The 22,572-nt window shown below is 36.0% G+C and overlaps 1 protein-coding gene across 2 annotated transcripts in view; it reads left to right on the forward strand.

Moving 5' to 3' along the window:
* LOC120628847 (receptor-type guanylate cyclase gcy-4-like) overlaps nucleotides 1-19,001 on the forward strand; it is a 131,589-nt gene extending 112,588 nt beyond the window's left edge. For both annotated transcript variants that reach the window (XM_039897485.1, XM_039897486.1), the window contains 10 exons: nucleotides 1,195-1,224; nucleotides 3,052-3,162; nucleotides 4,649-4,858; nucleotides 6,094-6,240; nucleotides 7,362-7,491; nucleotides 10,597-10,838; nucleotides 11,895-11,989; nucleotides 13,064-13,282; nucleotides 14,823-14,914; nucleotides 18,882-19,001. In XM_039897485.1, coding sequence (XP_039753419.1) covers nucleotides 1,195-1,224; nucleotides 3,052-3,162; nucleotides 4,649-4,858; nucleotides 6,094-6,240; nucleotides 7,362-7,491; nucleotides 10,597-10,838; nucleotides 11,895-11,989; nucleotides 13,064-13,282; nucleotides 14,823-14,914; nucleotides 18,882-19,001 — 1,396 coding nt within the window. The remainder of the gene's footprint in view (nucleotides 1-1,194; nucleotides 1,225-3,051; nucleotides 3,163-4,648; nucleotides 4,859-6,093; nucleotides 6,241-7,361; nucleotides 7,492-10,596; nucleotides 10,839-11,894; nucleotides 11,990-13,063; nucleotides 13,283-14,822; nucleotides 14,915-18,881) is intronic.
* Nucleotides 19,002-22,572: the final 3,571 nt, after the last annotated feature.

Raw genomic sequence — 22,572 nt, forward strand, 5'->3', positions numbered from 1 at the left:
AATATATAAAGGTGTCTATATTATACCTATAGTTTTTAAATATGAAATTTATAAACTCATCGCATTATGTTGTTTACTTACCTAGTATTTTAATTATTTTGCGCTGGGAGTCCAATTGAATTTTATGAATTCACCTAAGTATTGTTTATATTCTCATAAATAACCCAACTTTAATAATTTATGTATGTCCGACAGCGTCAGTTAAATAAATAAAATATATTACGACAGTACAAACATCTAACCCCAAAGTAAGCTTGTGTTATGGGAACTAAGATGACTGATTTATATTTATTAATAATATACATAAATACTTATTATATACAGATAAACACGCAGAGATTGAAATACATCCATACATCACACAAACATTTCCGGTTGTAGAAATAGAACCCCCAGCCTTGGGCAGGCAGGGCAGGATCACGATATTTAAATAATTACTTACTTACTTTTTTATATAAGAATACACAACTTAAAATTTCAGTAGAATTACACCTAAATTGAATGCCATATGTCTTTCGAAAAACAAAAACAAACGCAGACGAAGTCGCGGGCAACAGCTAGTAATATTATAAATGTAAAAGTGTGGATGTTTGTTACTCAATCACGCAAAAAAGGCTAAACAAATTTGGATGAAATTTGGCATGCATGTAGCTTTTGTCATGGAAAAGAACATAAACTACCTTTTATCCCGATTCCTTAAACAGTTCCCGAGGGAAAATTGAGAATTGCTTACGACCTGAACCAAGGGCAGACAGCTTTGAAATTCCCGCGGGAATAAAAAAAACTTAATCCACGCCAACGAAGTCGGGTATCAGCTAGTATAATAATAAAAAACAAATATTTGTTACTGATTGTGTATTGTATGTACCTAATACTCCATGACATTAGAATAAGGTAAACATTGAATTGTATGGACATTTAATGCCTTTTTGGTATGGGTCACGTGACGACTTCTATCGCAAGCCCTGTGTGGAACTTCGTTCCAAAAAAAAAAGACAAAATTTATAAATTACATAACAAATCTGTCTGGTTTTCTCATATTATCGCAAATTTAACATAATGTTCGTTGCATGACATCATATTTTGTACACCTTTGTTACGATGCTAAGCCGTTGGATTTACGCAGTGGTTTTATTTTTAAAGCAATACAGCGTAAACACAAGTTATGAAAATATGTTTTCAAATTACATGCAGCGATTTTCGGGAGGAAGTTTTGCATACATTGTAAGTTATTAACACGTAGTGCAGTTTTGTTTCTTAATTTAAGGCTTATACATTGTTTAGGTAATCTTCTAATAATTTAAAATGACATTGTGAGATGGTGATAACAAAAAAAAAAAAACACCCGGCTAAGTTTGTTGTGGGCTTCTTCTTAGACCAGGACGCGTTTGGAACCCTCGTAGCTTTAGTTTTAAGTTTACGAATGTGGTTATCGCCATCATCTCACTACCGTGTGGTTCTTATGTACGCATCAAAAGTGCCACCTGTGGGCCTACTTGAATAAAGATATTTTTGACTTTGACTTTGACTTTATTTGGATTATGTCAATCGCTTAAAATACTTTACTTTACACTAAAATATTTACATAAAAGTTAGAAAAAATACAGTATAAACAGTCTTTGGAAAATGTCAAATGTATTAATTTACACATTATTATTAGAGTTGTTATTTTTTGAAGGCCGTTAATGGACTTTTATTGTTCAAAGTAATACGATATACAAAGTGGAGACGCAGTGCTCGTGCACACGAAGTGCAGATATTTTTTTTCTCAAAAGCTAAGCTTGTATATAGAAAAATATAAGCTTGTATATAGACTACGTAACCTGGTAATTAACCTGGTAATTTGCATGTTTATGGCAGAGAATTAAGCACATACAGAACCCTCATTCAGCCATTATTGTATGCAGTGCATTGCGCCCAAAAGCAGTGAAAACGCTCTGCGCACCTCTAACTTCACATCCGCGGAATCTTTTCCCATTGCTCCCATTTAATGGTAAACGTTTAGAACGTTAGAGGTAAAATAATTACTGTCAACTGCTAAATGGAATGGACTGACTAACCGCCTGTTCGGGAAACATTTCTTAAGTGGAGTGGTTTTTGATGCTTCAATATAGTCGTGTACACGGTTTCTGCGTATTTTTAATTCTGTGATTTATGATTAATAAAATCACTAGCAACTTGTATGAAATATCGATTTTCTGATTACTTTTTTAACGTGGTTTATGTAGCTTTGTTCACCAGGGCCCTGATTTTCTAAAACATAAAGAGCTTATCGACGCTTAGCATTATTTTTTTGACGTAAATATGATAGAAGTAAATTAAACTTAACCAAGTCATGTTTTTTATTGTTTGTTACATATTGTAAAAACATTTGCATTCTTGGTTTTCTTTAAATATCATCATCATTTCACCAACCCATTACCGGCCCACTAGAGAACACGGGTCTCCTCCCACAATGAGAAGGGATTAAGGCCATAGTCCACCACGCTGGCCCGGTGCAGATTGGTGGACTCCACACACCTTTGAGAACATTATGTAGAACTCTCAGGCGTGCGGGTTTCCTCTCGATGTTTTACATACAATTTTTATATTCCTTCATAAAATAATGTTATTTATCTAATATGATATAGTGTATGTATGTTCTTTTGTATAAATATGTTATATATTTATACGTATGTATATATTATAATTATATGTATTTAACTTTATTGTATCACCGGTTGCACTATCCCGTTTTCCCTTACCTAATTTTCTACCATAAAGGGATGTCTGGAGGAGATCGCTTAAAGCGATAAGACCGCCTTTGCGCATCTTATATATATATTTTTATTGTTTTGATCTTGTTTTCGCTTTTAATTAGTGCAATATAGACTTTATCTATCCATCTATCCTTATGGAATATACTTATGCATCCTGCAACAGTATTTCGTAATTTCGTTACACGTTGTATATAGGACCTTCCTATCTTTATTTCTCTTAGTCTGGGAAGAGTCTGTGCCCCGTAATGGGCTAGTAATGGGTGGTTAAAATGGCAATTATGTTATTTTACAGAACAAATAAACAAGACTCGTTGAAGAGGATATCCATCTATCAACAGATCAATTCTATGCTACTCAATTACATGATGAAGAATGTTAAGTCTACCAAATCGCCACTGTGGAGGTAAGTTAAAAGACCGATTCACTAAAATAAGAAAAAAAAACATCAACACAAATCATATATATGTGTAGGATCGGGCGGATTTTAACATGATCCGTCTGTCATCGTGTGGACAAATCAGGTATCGTGCAATAAGAACACCTTTAGATTTTACTCGATTTATTCGAACTCTGAATTTAACTTCTTATATAAATTTAACTATCCCAACTTAACTGTCCCAACTAATTAATGTGCGCAATCAAGTCAGTAGACCATGTCACGACTCTGTCGAAGCGCGCCAAAACTATTGATGCATGCTAGCTAGCTTTTATGTACCAACCTAAATGATTAAGATGACACTGAGTAGCACAGAAAATTGACTGCACTGACAATGAACTAAAGTAATGTACTACAACTAAGCGGTGACAGCCTCACCCAATAGTGATAATATCTAAGATGATAGCTAGCTAATCTCTGTGGTGGTATTGTATTAGATTGAAACATTGAAACCAAAACATCGGTTTCTACGGGACATAGTGCCGGAACACTAAATCGTTTGGCCGCACGTCTTTGTAGTGGTTGTGTTTGGGTGGTAACTATCTACAACAAAAGCCTCCCACTAGACAACATTATCAGACGTCAACTTTATTATAAGCCTGTGAGAGTGATTGTCCAGATTATATGGTAGGCCCAGACCATGAGGTTAGTAAGAATAAATGATTGAAATACTCAAAACTCTGCAATTAAACTTTCTCAGAACTCTATTACAACATTTATGAAAGAAATCCACTCATCCGCTTGCGGGGCCTATTAGTAACCAAGCAACCGGCGGCCAGGGCTTCGGATTGAGGAGCTGCGCTCCGCTTCAAGGACTTCTTACTGCTTTCTGTATCGACTTATTATAATTCTCTATTATTCAAAATTTCTTTATTCATGTAGGCCTATCACAGGCACTTATGAAGCGTTCATACATATATGTTTACATAATTGTAAGGGGATGGTGACAACTTCGTTCGCCAACTTAAACCTAAAGCTACGAGGGTTCCAAACGCGCCCTGGTCTAAGAAGAGCCCACAACAAACTTAGACGGGTAATTTTTTTTTGTTATCACGATCTCACAGTTTATTTATATTAAGCTATGAAGCTAGAGCAATTCACACCCAAGCTTTTTAATCGTTTAAGCTTTTTTAATATTTACTACACAATGCTGGTGGTGACAGCCTAGTGGTTAGGACTTCAGCTACACTTTTGGGAGGCCGAGTTCGAAACCCAGCACTCACCTTTAACTTTTCTATGCTATGTGCGTTTTATGCAATTGAAATATCACTTGCTTCAACGGTGGAGGAAAACTGCATGCCTGATAGTTCTCCATGATGTTCTCAAAGGGGTATGGAGTCCACCATTCCACACTGGGCCAGGATGGTGGACTACGTCCTAAACCCTTTATATTGTGAGAGGAGACTCATACCATGTTATGGGATGATATGTTGATGATGAATATTATTTGCAGAAAATTCCTCGCATGCTATGAGCTAGTGAAAACCATGGATGAGATGTCGGTGACGATAGCGTTGGTGAAGTCGGTGGATTCGAACTTCCAAGTTCTGTCACCTCTCCAGCAGCACATGGGGTCAGTGCTTGAACACATGCAGTCCACTCTTCAGTACCTGGAGGTGGAGGGAGTCGCGGATGTATCCGTATTGAGAGAGATCTATGACTTGTAAGTTTTCTGTATTTAAATAAATGTAGCGGTCTCCACATTACAAAAACTAGATGGCGCCACAAAAATCCTGCATCGCGCTAGCGAAGTGTTCACTAAGAACATACAACTACCAAAAATGAATGTTCGGACCTCGGTCCCCGAGCACGATCATCCGCTCGGAGGAAGATCTTCCTATTGTTACGGTCGAGCGTTTCATCATAGCTCGCGTACATAAATAAATAAATATATCCCCAAAGTAACATCTAGCCCCAAAGTAAGCATAGCTTGTGTTATAGGTACTAAGATGACTGATGAATATTTTTATGAATAATAGTGTAGTGAATTTGTTGTGCATAGTATTGTCGTTAAATGAACAAAATGAAGTAAAATTATTAATAAATAAAATAGTTAATTAAATTAATTATGTTTTCATTTTTATCAACTTGGATAAAGCAGCAAATTAGCGCTTATTACACTGGCTTTTTTCACAAATAACATCAGCTCAGATTGAATCTTATTATAAATGAAACAAAATATTAATGTTATTTGCATATTTTATGTTTTCTATAGGTGAGGTTTATTTAAATCGGTTCAATGGTTTTTGAGTTTATCCATTACATACAAATACAAAATACATCCAATGCTCAAACATGATTAAGTAACGTAGCAGAATTCATTGGCAATAAGTAATGGACTTGTTTACCCTTTTATTTATTTATTTAACTCTTTATTCGTATACCACAACATTCACATACTTATATCGATATAAAATAAAAACAGAAACATGAAGCAAGAAGAAGAATACAAGAGGCGGCCTTATCGCTTAATAGCGATCTCTGCCAGGCAACCGACCGATGACGAACGATTGGCGCAGTGGGCAGCGATCCTGCTTTCTGAGTCCAAGGCCGTGGGTTCGATTCCCACAACTGGAAAATGTTTGTCTGATAAACATGGCTGTTTTTCAGTGTTTATATGTATATAATAAGTATTTATGAATATTATTCATTAAAAAATATTCATCAGTCGACTTAGTAGCCATAATACTCTTGGGGGCTAGATGGCGATGTGTGTATTGTCGTAGTATATTTATTTATTTATAACCTTGGAATTAAAAAAAAGAAGAGGAGATTAGGTTGCTGGTTGTACATTTTTTTTAAATAAATACATTAGATACATAGATAAATAACCTATACTCTGTATATAATATACATTACTATGTGAAATAAACAAGCAACTTTACTGTTGAATTCCAGTTACAAAGCGTCCGATTTAATGTTTTTAAACGCAAGTGAAATCAACACTAACAAATCGACGGAAGTATCTATAAATTACATAAGAGATACGAACTGCTTTTTGGAGAAATTAAAGGACGTGCAAACACATCTATGGCATATTGTCAGGTGAGATTTTTATTGTTTTATGGATTTAACAAGAAAAATTATTACAATGCTACGCTGACTCTATGTCTGTACTGAACAAAAAACACTACATAAACCATGTAGTGTTTTATATCGGACGGAACTGGACTTTTTTTTTTTCTAATTATTATCATACCAAAGCTTAATATGTTGATAAAAATAAAAATAACGCTCCGCTTTCATCTCACACAAGATAGAACAATGATTGTTAAATTGAAAAACGATGTTGGAAACGAGCAACCGCTGCGTTTGTTGGTCTTCTTCTCGGTAGAATCTGCCTTCTGAACCGGTGGTAAAGTCACTGCAAACAGACAGACTTGACCTTTCAAAGTGCTTGTACTAGGCCTACTTGAAATAAATGAATTTTGAATTTGAATTTGACAGAATTTTAGATTTCCTAGCAGTATATCATACCTGAATACCATAGAGTCAGTAGAAATCAGAATGCAATACCCAGTATTTTGTTGCCAAGCGACAAGATAGACTGTCTCAAGCTAACTCAGAAAGAACAGTACTTAAGCGATTTTTTAGTTCGTCGCGCTTATTCTTTAAGTGATCCTTTCGAGAAAGATATCGGTCCATGTAAAATCCTAGGTATATTACTAATTGCGTTTGCCTATAACTTAATACTGTAAAGTAAAATAAACTTGTAGTGCAGTTTACTAGGCTGCATAAAATAAGTAATTAATTTAAGGGTAATTGTATATCTTTTTATAACAAATTACCAGATGAAATCCTTGAAATGTCTCTCATTAACTTTAAAGTTTATATAAAACGTAAGCTTATAGAAAAATCCTATTATAATATTAAGGATTACAAGTATGATAAAAAAGCTGGTGTATGAATTTCTCTAACTTCATAGCTCAACATTAACTAGTCTGTGAGATGGTGATAACAAAAAAAAACCTGGCTAAGTTTGTTGTGGGCTTTTCTTAGACCAAGGCGTGTTTGGAACCCTCCTAGCTTTAGTTTGAAGTTAATGAATACAGTTATCACCATCACCAACATTAGTGTAACATGTTAAATGTATTAACGCTTCGTAAGTGCCTGTAATAAGGTCTGCATGAATAAAACATTTTTGAATTTGAATTTGAATGTTCCAGAGAATCTGCAAGTTTGGAAGTGTGGGCTGCTCGTCGGACTCTGGGCATAGGAGTGGTGATTTTATGCGTGGTGTTGTTGGCTTCACCCGTGCTGATGCTGCTATTGCGGCACACAATGTATACACTGCAGGTCAGTTAGTCAGACGTCTACCAACCGCCCCAACACAACGCCCCCCCGCCCATAGAGATAGGCTTGTGTAGTGATGGGTAGCTAGAGTGGGCAGCGAGCCTGCTGTCTGAGTCCAAGGCCGTGGGTTCGATTCACACAACTGGAAAATGTTTGTGTGATGAATATGAATGTTTTGTAATATATTCATAAAAATATTTATTACCTATCTTAGTACCCATAACACAAGCTAGGCTTCTTTGGGGCTAGATGGCGATGTGTGTATTGTCGTAGTATAGTTTTATTTATTTATTTTTAATGAATTGTTTCCACTACACCTGTGTATTGTTTCAACTACCTGATGCGGAGACAGCGTAGTGGGTAAAAGGTTACCATATTTGATTTCCGGATTTTTGGACTCTTCTCGTAAACTCATGAAAACTCAGGTTGCCTCTGCATTTCGCAAATCTCATGAAATCTCAGAATTTATAGAATTTTAAATAAAATACAGCTTAACTTAAAAGTTTTTTCCTTCAATTACTGATTTGCAAAATGACTGTCATGTTTAACTATTAAAATTGTATTGAATTAAAAGTACAGCACGAAATAAAGACACCGTAAGTTCGTTTCTTTCATTCGACGACCTCAACGGTCGGTCCATTGATAATATTGCGACTTTTTTTTTTCTATGCGTTTAAGAAAATTTGCAAACAAGAGAAATAGTGAGTCATTTTTCAAGGGTAATCAGGAATTTTCTCCGGACTTTTGATCTTTCATCAGGTAAACCTAACTCGGCTCTATTTTCTGGCTGTCCGAGTTTGATCCCCGGCACCTCGAACTTTTCAGCGTTTTAATCAATGAATTAACACTAACTGTGAAAAATATTTAATAATTTTAAAAGTTTAAAACATTTAATATTTATTTACCTATTCATAAGATACCTACAGCGATGATCTATTCTTACAACATTAATAAAAAATAATGTAAGTAATAATTAATGATTCTGTCTCGTAGCTACTATTAGAAGTATCCATTAATAAATATGTAGGTGCAGGTTCGCCAGTAACAAAAATAAATATTATACTATTAATAATCCTCAGTAATATTATAAAAGCCAAAGTGTGTTGTATAATTTGTTTTTTGTTTGCAAACTACGCAACCAATGAACTTGATTTTTGGCATAGAGTTAGTAGAAAGTAACGGAGAGTTCAGATTCTTATAAAAATGTAATAAACGAGGTAGAACAGCATGTGGTCTGTACAGTTATAATTATAACGGTGAAGGAATATCAAAGTGAGGAAACCTGCATACCTGAGAGTTTTCCATTACATTCCCAATGTCGTGGGAAGTCTACCAATCCGTACTTTTCCAGCGTGGTTAGACTATGGTCTAAACTCTTCTAGTTCAGAGAATGTAAGTAATAAGTTGAAAGCAAAAAGTTCGTCGGAGATAATTAGTAAAATTGCAGAAGGAATTTAAAGGAAAGCTATCCGATATTATACGCGAACAAGGTCTCGGGGAACTATAGTGTTTATTATGATAATAAATACAATTTATTAATTTCATATAGAAAAATGTGTACAGCAGGAATCTCCTTATGGACTAGACACAGTGATACTATTAATTTGTGCACAAAGGAATGCTTATACACTCGCACTATGGTAACTTGTGTTACGAGTGTCGTGGGTCCGAAGGCCTTCCTTCGGACCCATTACAACAACGTGAAGTTACTAAAATTATAGTTTATACGATCATCGCGATACATAACGGATTCGTAAAAAAATTGTGAATTTTTCCCCATTCCCTGTAACATAAATAAATAAATACACACATCGCCATCTAGCCCCAAAGTAAGCGCAGCTTGTGTTATGGGTACTAAGATAGCTGTTAAATATTTTTATGAATATAACACATATAAATACTTATAATATAAAGATAAACACCCAGACACTGAAAAACAATCATACATAAATATAGGTACACATACCTCGATATACCTTAAGTAATTTAATTTACAAAACCTCATTGCTTTATTTAAATAACCAAAGGATCGTCATTCATGAATTTTTAATATGCGTAAGACATTACTCACTCTCAAAGGGAATTACTTGGATTTACTTTATTCTATGTCAGTTTACATTGCGCTAATAACATGAGTCAATCATTACCAATCCCTTAGTGTGTGTAAATTTAGGTATTTTCCCCATTAATATTGTTACAACATAATTAAGTCTTATTACGTAGAATACAGGTTCTTTTTGACTTTGACAACAAGTTTTCTTTTAATTTTTTTTATTGTAATGATTGACGTATGAACCTGACTGGATACTCATTGCCTATAATCAGAGCAACCCTTCGCAGAGGCGTAAGTGTTAAGCCTCATGTGCCAATTACACCAACAACGCAACAGATCTTCGCAATGCATTCTACGCACTTTTCGCTCCGACTTCGGAGCATCCTCAGGAGATGTTGTCTTCACGAAGAACAATTGCTAAGTTGGTTTTCCACCCAACATCTGGTGGTCGATGGGCTACCGTAAGCCGTCTGCTTGGTTCTACAATTATTTGTGTAAAAAATAAAGATAAAACATATAGATTGACGGCCGATTGGCGCAGTGGGCATCGACCCTGCTGCTTAAAGCAGGGTCGTGTTGTGGGTTCGATTCCCACAACTGGAAAATGTTTGTGTGATGACCATGGATGTTTTTCAGTGTCTGGGTTTTCATATGTAAATATTATAAGTATTTATGTATGTTATTCATAAAAAATGGCAGCCCCGAACTGGTAAGCGCAGCGTTGCTCGGCCCCCAACGAGGTGGAACAGACGACATTAAGCGCGTCGCAGGTAGCCGCTGGATCCAAGGCTCAGAACCGTGGAACTTGGAACTCCCTACAAAAGATCTATGTCCAGCAGTGGACGTCTATCGGTTGATGTGATGATGATGATGAATCATAGAAATATTCGTCATTAATCTTAGTACTAGCCCTTAGTACAAATCCATAACACAATTTACGCTTACTTTGGGGCGATGTGTGTATCGTCGTAGTATATTTATTTATACTATTTATAAAAATGTAGAAAGTTAGCCAAATCATAAACACAATTTAGTAAAAGAATAATGATTTTCAGATATTTACAGAATCAATCGAGCACAGCACCCAACAGCTAATAGCAGAGAAGCAGAAGAGTGACCTACTTCTGTGTCGTATGCTGCCCATGCCAGTGCTGAGACGCCTCAGAGCACAGCGGACAGTACCCGCTGAAGCCTTCGACGCTGTTACCATATACTTCAGTGACATCGTCGGCTTCACAAATATAGCTGCTAATAGTACCCCCATGGAGATCATCAATATGCTCAACATGCTGTACAGGTACTATTTCTTGCTTAGATATTAGAGCATTATTTTGACAGCCTTCTTCGAGAGACGGCCGACTGGCGCAGTGGGCAGCGACCCTGCTTTCTGAGTCCAAGGCCGTGGGTTCGATTCCCACAACTGGAAAATGTTTGTGTGATGAGCATTAAGTGTTTTTCAGTGTCTGGGTGTTTATATGTATTTTCTAAGTATTTATGTATATATAATTCATAAAAATATTCATCAGTCATCTTAGTAACCATAACACAAGCTACGCTTACTTTGGGGCTAGGTGGCGATGTGTGTATTGTCGTAGTATATTTATTATATTATATCGCTGTAATAAGGTCCACGTACAAGTAAGTAAGTGCATGTACAAGTATGAAATCGGAATTAAACTTACGTCCATAAATGACTGTTTTGCTGGCAGTAATAAACTAATTATTCTTAATAGCCGTGTGATTGAAGTCTATCATCCCTAATGGAAAGCAATGATAAGATTGGGGTGAGCTTATCTAGAAAACGACTACAAACTCTAGCCTTTAAGGCGATCAGGTTGTATTAGGCAGGCACATGAGTTGTGAACCACCAATCCGCAATGGGCCAGTGGACGGCGGCTTTAACCCGTTCTCATTGTGGGAGGAGACCCGTTACCTGCTGTGGGCCGGGAATGGGTTGATATGATGATGATGATGTTCAGGTTTAAATTATTGAAAAAAAAAGATTTGCTAAATCGGTTCAGTTGCTCTCGAGATTTGCGCTTAGCAACACATTCAGTGATAATTTTTTATAGGTATTGTAGAAACTTCTAGTGCCACAGTTTTTGCTAGGGATAAACTCCAAAACAACTGAACCGTTGAAACTTGTTTTAATGCGTTTTCTTCCTACTTAAGAGATAGTTTATATCACAATTTATAATTGGAATATTTTGAACTATTCACGATTTTTTACCAGTCACTGCCTTAATCCCAATAGTACCTAAGAATTGGCTATACCAAGAAAACCACAGCAAATCGTAGCCGGGTCTGCTATTTAATAGATACATTAGTAATGTCCATTGTTTACCGTTTCCAGTATGTTCGATGATAAAATAATGCAGTACAACGTTTACAAGGTTGAAACGATCGGTGACGCCTACATGGTGGTTTCGGGACTACCTCAGAGAAATGGTAAGATTTTTTTTAAGGCACTGTTGCAACTAACCTTATTACTAGAAACATAAAGTTTAAAATCGTGGTCATTCGAGAAAAGATATAATTCGAAACGTTTCTTAATAATTCCTTTTGCTTACGATTTCCGAGTAAAGAAGGTTCGAGATATAAGTGATATAAAAGCGGGTGCCCGTTGCGTACAACTCAGGAAAATTATTATCAAAGACCTACTTTGAAAACGCAGTCCGACACCCCAACCCCTAGTAGCCGAGGCGTCCACTTATAACCCCGTCCCCGACGTCGGGCATAGGCCGCGACGTCCGAAGAATGTCCTTGACGACCCTGACGATAAAATAACTACCGACAATCTGGCCCAACAACACACACACGCCCAGCAAACACAGCGTCTTATCCGGAAGACGACAAGGGCCCCGATTTCTGGCGGCATCCGGACGTGAACTCTTATATTATTCACACACCTTGGAGACATTATGGAAAACTTTCAGGCGTGCAGGGTTTATCATGGTTAAAGCAAGTGATATTCTAACTCCTTAAATTAAAAACCCTCGTAACTCCGAAAACTTAGATGTGCGTGCTGGGTTCGAACTTGGTTCTCCTGAAAGGAAGGCTACAGCTCTAACCACGGGCTATCGCTTGTGCTAGGTTGTCTATTGTTTTGCTATTATTATGATAGTTGCTACTGCACACCTAAAGACTTATCGTAAAAAAATCACTTTATTGCACGCCTAACATAAAGGAAAAGAAATAGTAAGAATATTACAGTAAAATACATAGTAGACATACAAAAGCGACCTTATTGCTACAAGCAATCTCTTAGAGGCAATCTTTGTAGACAAGAGAACATACAGTAAGAGAACGATATTGTTTTGATTATGGCATATATTTTATGACCGACCGCCTGTCTCAAACCAACCTTCCTTGGGAATCAAGCATAATATATGAATCCAATTAAAAATATTTAAATATTACATATTATCTCAGAATGGGTTGGCAGAATGAAAAAAGAGCGTCACGCCGTTTTTCGTGACGGTATGTCTTGCGCCAATAGATCAACTTTGTGTTTTTTTGCAGGCAATCGCCATGCGTCTGAAATAGCAGACATGGCACTGTCACTGATGCGCAGCGTACAAGACGCTTGCGTGCCGCACCGGCCGGACGAGCCGCTCCGTATACGTGCCGGTATTAACACGGGCCCATGTGTCGCCGGCGTTGTCGGCGCCACCATGCCTCGATACTGTCTGTTTGGAGACACCATCAATACAGCCAGTCGTATGGAGAGTACGGGGGAAGGTGAGAATAAAACGAGTTTTAACTTTATCAAAATTATATTTCTGTTTTTCTTATATAAAAGCTACATTATCTGCGAGTGATATTAGAGAGTTATTTAAAGATTTCAAACAAAGCGCTCCGCACTGTTACGAGAGGGGAGTTTATGTCTATGTTTCAAATATTAAATTGCGTTTTACCCCATAGATAGCCGGGTAAAATCGCAGGGAACACATAGGATAAGCATTGCTTTTATGCTCGTACGAAGTGCAAGGATTCATAGTTTATTTGGTAACATAACATAAGTAAATTCGAAGCTAAGCTCATATGCTGCCACTAAAATTGCAAACAAAAACTTAGCGATTTATTAGTTGACATTTTCAGGGTCGTTATTACTTGAATCAATGAATATACTTTTATTGCACAACTCATAAAGTACATAAAGCGCAAAAGAATAACAAAACAGCGTATACAATTTTGCTGCCTTATCGCGACATAGCGATTCTTTCAGGCAACCAATGGCGAATAGAAACATTGCTTCTGAATGGATGCAATTTTTTTTTCTGTAATTTCGATGGCTTTCCTGTTTTTGTGAGTGCTATTTGCTTTAGATGCCAGGTTCGATTCCCGGCAAGAATAGTTTGGGAACTGATTATTTCTGAATTTGCTGTAGTCTCGTCCTGTGAGAGGCTTAGGCCGTGGTACAAAAGGTCCTAAAGAGTCGATGTGCAACCGCCGAAATGAGGCTACTACAAGATAGAGACATGGGGTGCCATTTTATTTTTTAACCGTTATAGTGGCAAGAGGCATGTGCATATCCTATGAAAATTTTAATTTTCTTGCTTTTACGGTTCATGAGATATAGATATAGATAGAGAAAGATAGCCGGTGTCTTAGTAATAATTCGAGTACGGTAAAATATAAGCTTCTTTTAAAGATAACGGATGTTCTTTATTTTTTCTTTAGCATTACAATACCTAATATTTATCAAAATTTAAGGCGAGCAGTGGCGTGCACAGGGTTTTCGACCAGGGTATGCATAAAGCAGGTGGATGGCATAAAATGAAAAAAATCCCCTACAATACGAGTTATATAAAAAAATTAGGGTATGCAGTGCTTTTGTGCATGTATGAAGTGCACGCCACTGAAGGCGAGTATACACGTTAGTCACGATATTTTTAGTTTGTATTAACGTCTTAATAAAGAGCTGTATTATTAGACGAGACAAATGGCAATGAAACCTCTTACAGTGACGTACAATTGTGTTACGGCGATTTTTCAAAATATTTAAAGGTTTTGGAGAAAATTTTGGGTGCTGCTCCACTGACAACATTCGTTTGGCTGCACGAGTGAATCTACCTTTCCACCGCAGCTTATGACGGCTCAAATACTATCCCGTTTATAGACAATAACCCCATTTTTATAAGTGATGCCTAGATATAACCACATCTACGAGAATGTAATTATTTGAGTAAGAGCAGACACATTTTTATGTACTATTGGTTATTCTTGCTCCCAGCGGTTTTTACAGATAACGGTAAAATATAAGCTTTTTTTGTTGCAGCGATGAGAATACACATATCGCAGACAACGAAAGAATCCCTGGACACGATGGGCAAATACATTGTGGAGTCAAGAGGCATCGTTGATGTCCCGGTGAGCCTTAACTTACGTTATAACGGACAAATAATTTATCGAACAGACTTGGTTCTCCAGCATACGCGGTAAAAAAGATACGTCATTTGCTATCATGTTAAACTTGTGTATGTTAGTTATTTTCACAGCATTATGCCCTACGGCATTTGATTATGGGGTAATGCTGCTGATATAGATTCTATTTTCGTCCTGCAGAAAAGGGCCGTTCGTGCGATATATAAAATGGACCCAAGAGCGTCATTAAGGGATCAATTTAATGAAGTTAAAATAATGACGGTGCATAGTCAGTACATATATATGAAAATTTAATTTATGTCCATAAAAATATAACAAAATTTAAAAAGAAAATGGACTGCAACAATATAAATATTAGAACCAAAAATAAACTCGTTGTGCAATTTACTAGGCTACACAAAATTGCAAATTCGTTGAAGGGCAATTGTATATTATTTTATAACAAATTACCACATTAAATCTTAGAGATGTCTCTCAATAAGTTCAATGTTTATATAAAACGTAAGCTTACAGAAAAGTCCTATTATAATATTAAGGATTACTTAAAGGATAAAAAAGATTGAGTGTGAATTGCTCTAGCTTCATAGCTATATAAATTTTCTGTGAGATGGTGATAACAAAAAAAAATTACCCGGCTAAGTTTGTTGTGGTCTCTTCTTAGACCAGGGCGCGTTTGAAACCCTCGTAGCTTTAGGTTTAAGTTGGCGAACGAAGTTATCGCCATCCCCTTACAATTAAGTAAACATGTATGTATGAACGCTTCATAAGTGCCTGTGATAGGCCTACATGAATAAAGAAATTTTGAATTTGAATTTGAATTACGCACTAAACACATAGAACCCGGGGCGCAGGTGATGAAGAGTAAGGTGGGGGTGGGAATGCATGTTTTCATAGTCGTGATTGTTGGACAGGGCAGATGGCTCTGTAATGGTTGGACAACTATCGCCTATTGTCAGTCATCGCCATCATCACCAGCCTATCTCGGTCCACTGCTGGACTAAGGCCTCTTCATATTCACGCCATCTCGGTCTATTGCTGGTAAGCTGCATCCAGTTCTTCCCTACTGGCTTTACAAAATCAACCCTCCATCGAGCTGGTGATCGGCCGATACTTGTGTTCAGTGCGCGGTTGCCAATCCAGAATCACTCGGCTCCACCGCCCGTCCTCCCTTCGACATATGTGCCCCGCCCAGTTCCATTTCGGGGCCGCTGCTCTTTGAACGCTCTATTATCAGTAACACTTGACGGCCGACTGGCGCAGTGCGCAGCGACCCTGCTTTCAAGGCCTTGGACTCAGAAAGCAAGGTGGTTCGATTCCCACAACTGGAAAATATTTATATGAATGTTTTTCAGTGTCTGGGTGTTTATGTTATAAGTATTTATGTATATTATTCATAGAAATATTCATCAATCATTTTAGTACCAATAACACAAGCTACGCTTACTTTGGGGCTAGATGGCGATGTGTGTATTTTCGTAGTATATTTATTTATTTAGTCACTTCGCATGCATGCATTGATGCAAAGAACACGTTGTACAAAGTGCCGGCCTGTATCCATCGACCTGACTCGTGGGTGCTAAGCCTTATGGGCCTGGAATCACACTGGTAACCACGTCCTTCAGGCCAGAGCAAAGTAATGTTGGTAGGCGGCAGATATAAGTATGGCGGTAGAACTTTCTTGACGGTTTGCGACAGCCGTAAATCTTGCAATCTTTAGACTCAAACGTCACTTTTGTATTTTGTTTTATATATATTTTTGTAAGCAAAAGTGACAGATGAGCTGTCACAAAAATCTCAACTACTTCCTATTTTCAAAACTAAAAACTTCGGCTGTGCTTCGGCTAATCAAATCTTGCCTTCACGATGACTTTGATAAACACGTTTTTTGTTGTTTCTTCTTTTCCAGCAGAGCTATTCGTAGCACAGGTAGGAGACCAAAACTATATTATAACTATCCTTACACACGCACGCAAAACACACACATGCACAGACACACACACACACACTCACAAACACCCATACACATACACCCACACCTATACACACCCAATTCGCCACACTTATTAAATAATCTATATATTATATCTCAATTCTCTTAACTCAAACAAAAAAAAAAAAAAATGAATTTATTCAATAAATATAATAGTTTGCAATTTTCATCAATTATATTATTTGAAACTGTAACACTTAGTTATAAATTATTATGTGCAATAACGGATACCTTCTATCAGGAAGAGATCCAAAAGCTATACCACAAAATCGCAAGATTTTAGCTTAGTTTTTGGTTCAACCATTTTAAATTAATTTATTATATTTTGCATCATTTGAAAAAGAAAACTGTATCTTAGATAAATTATGTTAAATTGGTATTTGTAATGTTTTCACCACTATGAATGAATAAATAAATTTATTATTATTGTATTACATCCCTAACAAGGGATATAATTAACCTGCTAAAGCACGGGAACATGGAATAGGAGACGTTTACCCCCGTTTATTGTTATATATATGTTATTTGGCTATTATTTCCACTGGTACGCCAGTGCTCTGAAAGTTGATGAAGCTGTGGGAGAAGATAAGTATTTATTCTTTCCCCGGGAAGATAATTATTTTCTGCCCGTGCTAGCCGTGCTGAGCTTGTCGTCGTACTTAAAAATTATACGATGATGAATTTTTCTGTTAAATTCTGTCACATTTCTTTTGTTAAATTAGTGATAACTAAGACAACGTGAGGCATTGTCTAAAGCGTAACAAAAGACTGAAGTGTGTCGAAAATGCAACCGTATTAATATCAAAACACCCACCGGCACAATGTCATTAACGTTGGCTGTGAAACAAATATAATTTTAATTATCAGCACATTTATTAAAATGCTAATCATTGTATTATGAAAATTAAGCTTAATTTGCTATAATCCGCAAAAAGCGGAAAGAATCTGTATGGTGTAATTAATAATTTCTTTAGATCTTCGGCAATGTACCCTCTACGCACGTTTCGCTCCGAAACCGGAGCATCCCGTGCTAGCCCTGCAGGAGATGTTGACTTTACAATGAATAATTGTTAAGTCTTATCATGGATTTCCGCAAAGTAACGCGTGCTTCTATCTAATATCTAATCATCTTCATAAAATATCTAGAATACAACAAATTATAGTTATCCAAAGTTTAATTATTAACCTACTTTATAAAATTACTGTAACATAAATCGCAATGTGGGTTATTTGTTACCCGAATAGTTTAAGTATTCTATTAATAAAATAGCTATCCAATTATTTGTCAATAAATAATGAAAAAAAACACATGAGTCGTGCAAAATAAAAAAAAAATAAAAAAATTTAAAACAGCTGTACTAGGAAAGTGATGCCTATAGATATAGATATCTATAGATGTCTATAGATATAGATATATCACCATCCATGTTAATTTTACATGGATATATATAGATATACAGTCTTGCAGTTTTCGTTTTTTATTAATTGCAATTAAACTACACTGAATTAATTAATCATTCGCATTCAGTGACCTACAATCGTCGATTAAAATTAAAAAAAATAACTCAAATAATGGATTTTTTCACAAGTTAGAGTGTTTTCGGATTTCACACATGACGGACAGGAAAATTTTTTGACCTATTTTAGTGTTTTTTTCCAATTCTATTTCAGTAAATCAATTTTTTAGAAGTATGGAATTAATCTCCATTAAATTATCTCAACAATAGTATGCAAAATATCTTGATTCCGTGAACTACCAAGGCTATAGAAATAGCCGCCGAAATGAGGCGAAAAAAATTTTTCGATCGTAAAGCACTCTCTGATGCTTCGCATCATGAGTCGTGCAATAAAATAAAATAAATAAGTTTCCTTAATAATATGCAGTAAAAGTTGTCCATGCATTATAGTTTCTGTTTCGAAGATGGTGTCTGGCGAGGTTTGAACTTTTAATTTTATTTCCAGGGTAAAGGACCAATGGAGACATTCTGGCTCTTGGGTAAAGTGGGCACCACTCAAGCGGAGAGTCCACGGCATCGTCTCCAAGACTACGACCAGAACATTCTAGAAATGCTAATTAAATAAATTTGCTCATAATTCATTGTATAGTTCGTAAGTCATGTTGATTAATATGTAATTAAATAGAATTAATTCATTAAACACTTCTTTTTTACTTCTTCTTCACTTCCCTTCTTCTACTATCTCAAAGTCAAAGTAAAATATTTCTTTATTCAAATATACATAGATGGCACTTTTGATGCGTACATTAGGTACATGTAAAATATGACATAGAAGTGAGTTGATGGCGATAACTAAATTCGTCAACCTAAAACTAAAGCTACGAGGGTTCCAAACGTTCCAAAAAAAAAAAAACTTAGCCGGTTCTAATCTATTTTTGAAATCTATGAATTTTCAAGTTCCTACAGAATACAATTCAGAAACAGTAAAGTATTACCTTTTTTTACTCATAGGGCTATAAGATTTGTAGGTGTGTCGTAGACTGCAACTAAACATGTGTAATATTTTGTCATGTTTTAAGCAAATTAATGAATTTGAATTTTGAATTCGCTCATGGATACGTACGTATGTTTCAACTCCTCGTCTAATGACGAGGTCATAGGAACGCTTTCCAACTCATGCGCATCTCCGCCAGCAGAAGTCCGCCGACACAAATCTAACTGCAGAGTATATTAAAAATTTCAAACGCTTAAATATTAATCAATTTAAAGCTTGAATATTTAAAATATTGTTTGATAAGTGCTGTTATACAGTAAATGAGTTTTTACAAGATCTTATTTAATGAAGCTAATGTCTGAGATTGAGTGATGAACTTATATTTTGTTTTGTGACATTATGGGAACAATCAAATAATATATGGAAATTCAAATTTAAATATTCTTTATTCATATAGACTTATCACAGGCACTTATGAAGCATTCATGCATATATGTTTACATAATTCTGTAATGGTGATAACTTCGTTCGACAACTTAAACCTAAAGCTAAGAGCTAAGAGGGTTCCAAACGCGCCCTTGTCTAAGATGAGCCTACAACAAACTTAACCGGGTACTTTTTGTTATCACCATCTCGCAGTCTATTAATATTTAGCTATGAAACTGGAGCAAATATTCACACCCAACTTTTTTTATCGTTTAAGTAATCCTTAATATTATTATAATTAAACATATATAAGGATTTTTCTCTAAGCCTACTTATACATATACAGTTAATACTTTCAAAAAAAATTCAAAATTCATTTATTTCAAGTAGGTCCAGTTTATAAGTACTTTTGAAACGTAAAGTCAGTCTGTTTTAAGTGACTCTACCACCGGTTCGAAAGGCAGATTCCACCGAAAAGAACCGACAAGAAACTCAGCAGATTGCTCTTTTACGACATCACTTTACAGTTTACAATGAAAAAATATATGTATACAATACATTTTCTATTAATGTAACCACGATTTGATAAATGTGTGTTAAGTAAGCATTGGCAGGTCCAAAATTATCTTTGAAATCAGTCTATAAAAGCAAATACGTTAATATACGCTATATATAAAAAATAATTTTAATGGGCACTAATTATGTTAATATTGATTTATTTTTGTACAAGTGAACCAATTAAATCACTTTGACAAGTGACAGAGTACTGTCAAAACTTATAGCTAACTTTAAGTGGTCAGTTTCTTGTGACAGTGTGCGCGCGCATCGTTAAAATTTACTCCCATCATTTTTGGCTAGCGCGCCAAAAAAAGGTATAACTTCAAAAAAAAGCCACGTGGCTCAGCCCGTATAATGTTCAACACATTACCTAGCCCAACGTTGTAAGACTGCATAAAGACACGTGTTTTTGTGACGTAATAGTTTAGTAACTGTTAACTACGAGAAACCCCAACACAGTGAGAAAATCCCTCAAGTGCGCGAACGGGCATGCCCACGTTGTCTCATTACACTATATAATATCTCTCTTTATATGTATTTATTCAGCGACGTAATGTATGTCTGCTTTGCATATTTACGTGTCTTATGTACCTACATAGGTATTATGACGTTGCCCTATACTATATATCTCTAAGACTGTTTAACATTACATAATGTATGTCTGTTTTGCATATTTACGTGGTTATATACCTTTTTTTATGGAACGATACGTAGGGGTACCCTAGCTGGCAAAACTAGTTTGTAACGAAAATACGTGGTTAAAAAACGTGGTTGAAAATACTAGTTTTGCAAGCTTTAATATAGTAATAATTGACAGACCGAGCAGATGGACCACCTGATGGCAGTGGCGTGCACTTCATACATGTACAAAAGCACTGCCTACCCCAAAATTATTATATTAAACTCGTATAAGAGGTGGATTTGTACCGTTGTATGCAATTTTCCTGCTGTATGTACACCCTGGTAAGAAACCCAGTGCACGCCAATGCCTGTGGAAAACCAACGCCTATAAACAGCGCACACGTCACAGCATGCAACCAGCGCGTCCTGTAACCTTGTGTCCATCAATTTGAGGCTTAGGTGTCAAGCCCAATGTGCCCTATGCAACCACGCCCTTCAGACCGGAACAGAGCATTGCAACAATGCTGTTTAGCGACAGAAATAAGCATGGCGATAGTACCTACTTCTCCGGATGAGCTCTATCACAAAAAACTTTACTACTACTAAAAAAAAACTACGTGTGTTCGCTATACAGTGTTTTATGTATAGTCCACGTGATGAGTTTACTATTATTATATAGTTTGATAATTACAGCGGCTGGTGGTCATAAGTGGTACCATCTGCTCAGTATTGGTACATTAAGCGCATGTTGACATATGTTATTACACACAGGTTTAATGGAGTCGCTGAGTGAAGAGCTCCGTTTAGACACTTGGACAAAGAACATTAATACAACCTCAGTTTACTTGGCATCTATCTCCACTGGTCTTTACCCGCCGCCCACTCACCGTTTTATCTCGTGGTATTCAGAGATCACGGCGAAAGAGGCCGCGAGGAAAACAATAGAAGGTATTTTTTAAATACATAGCTTACGTTGACAATCAGTTTACGTGATGAGTTTGCTATTCTTATTATATCGCTCGATAATTACAGCGTCTGGTGGTCAAAAGTTGAACCATCTGCTCAGTATTAGTACATTAAGCGCATGATGACTATTCATTAAGTATAGGTATACATACACACACATTAGCGTTCTATAATGATTTATTTCGTGAAGTAATTCCACGAAAAATTTATTAAAATCATAATTTAAAAAATTACTTGAAGTATTTTTATATTAATTATGGGTAATGTTATTTAATGTATTTCTATATCTTATCAAATCATACACAAATATATATCTATATTCTAGCTATATATTTGTGTAATGTTTATTTCTCATTTATGGCACCACCACCTATTTCCATGTTTTTCCTTTTGCGTCTTTGGTCGCCTGGAAGAAATCGCTATGTAGCGATTTGTAGAGACACACATAGAGTGCATTCACATAAATATCCCTCATATACAGAGATATCTCTGTAACTACTCTTTTCTTGGGTGTACAATAAAAGTGCATCCATTCATTCATTCATATATTTATAGACGAGTTAGAATTTTATATTCTTTTTAATTCAACAAGAACATAAAATTAATATTCATGCAATAAGGAAGTTCATTT

The sequence above is a fragment of the Pararge aegeria genome, chromosome 13 (assembly GCF_905163445.1).
Source record: "Pararge aegeria chromosome 13, ilParAegt1.1, whole genome shotgun sequence".
In the NCBI taxonomy this organism is placed as follows: Eukaryota; Metazoa; Arthropoda; class Insecta; order Lepidoptera; family Nymphalidae; genus Pararge; species Pararge aegeria.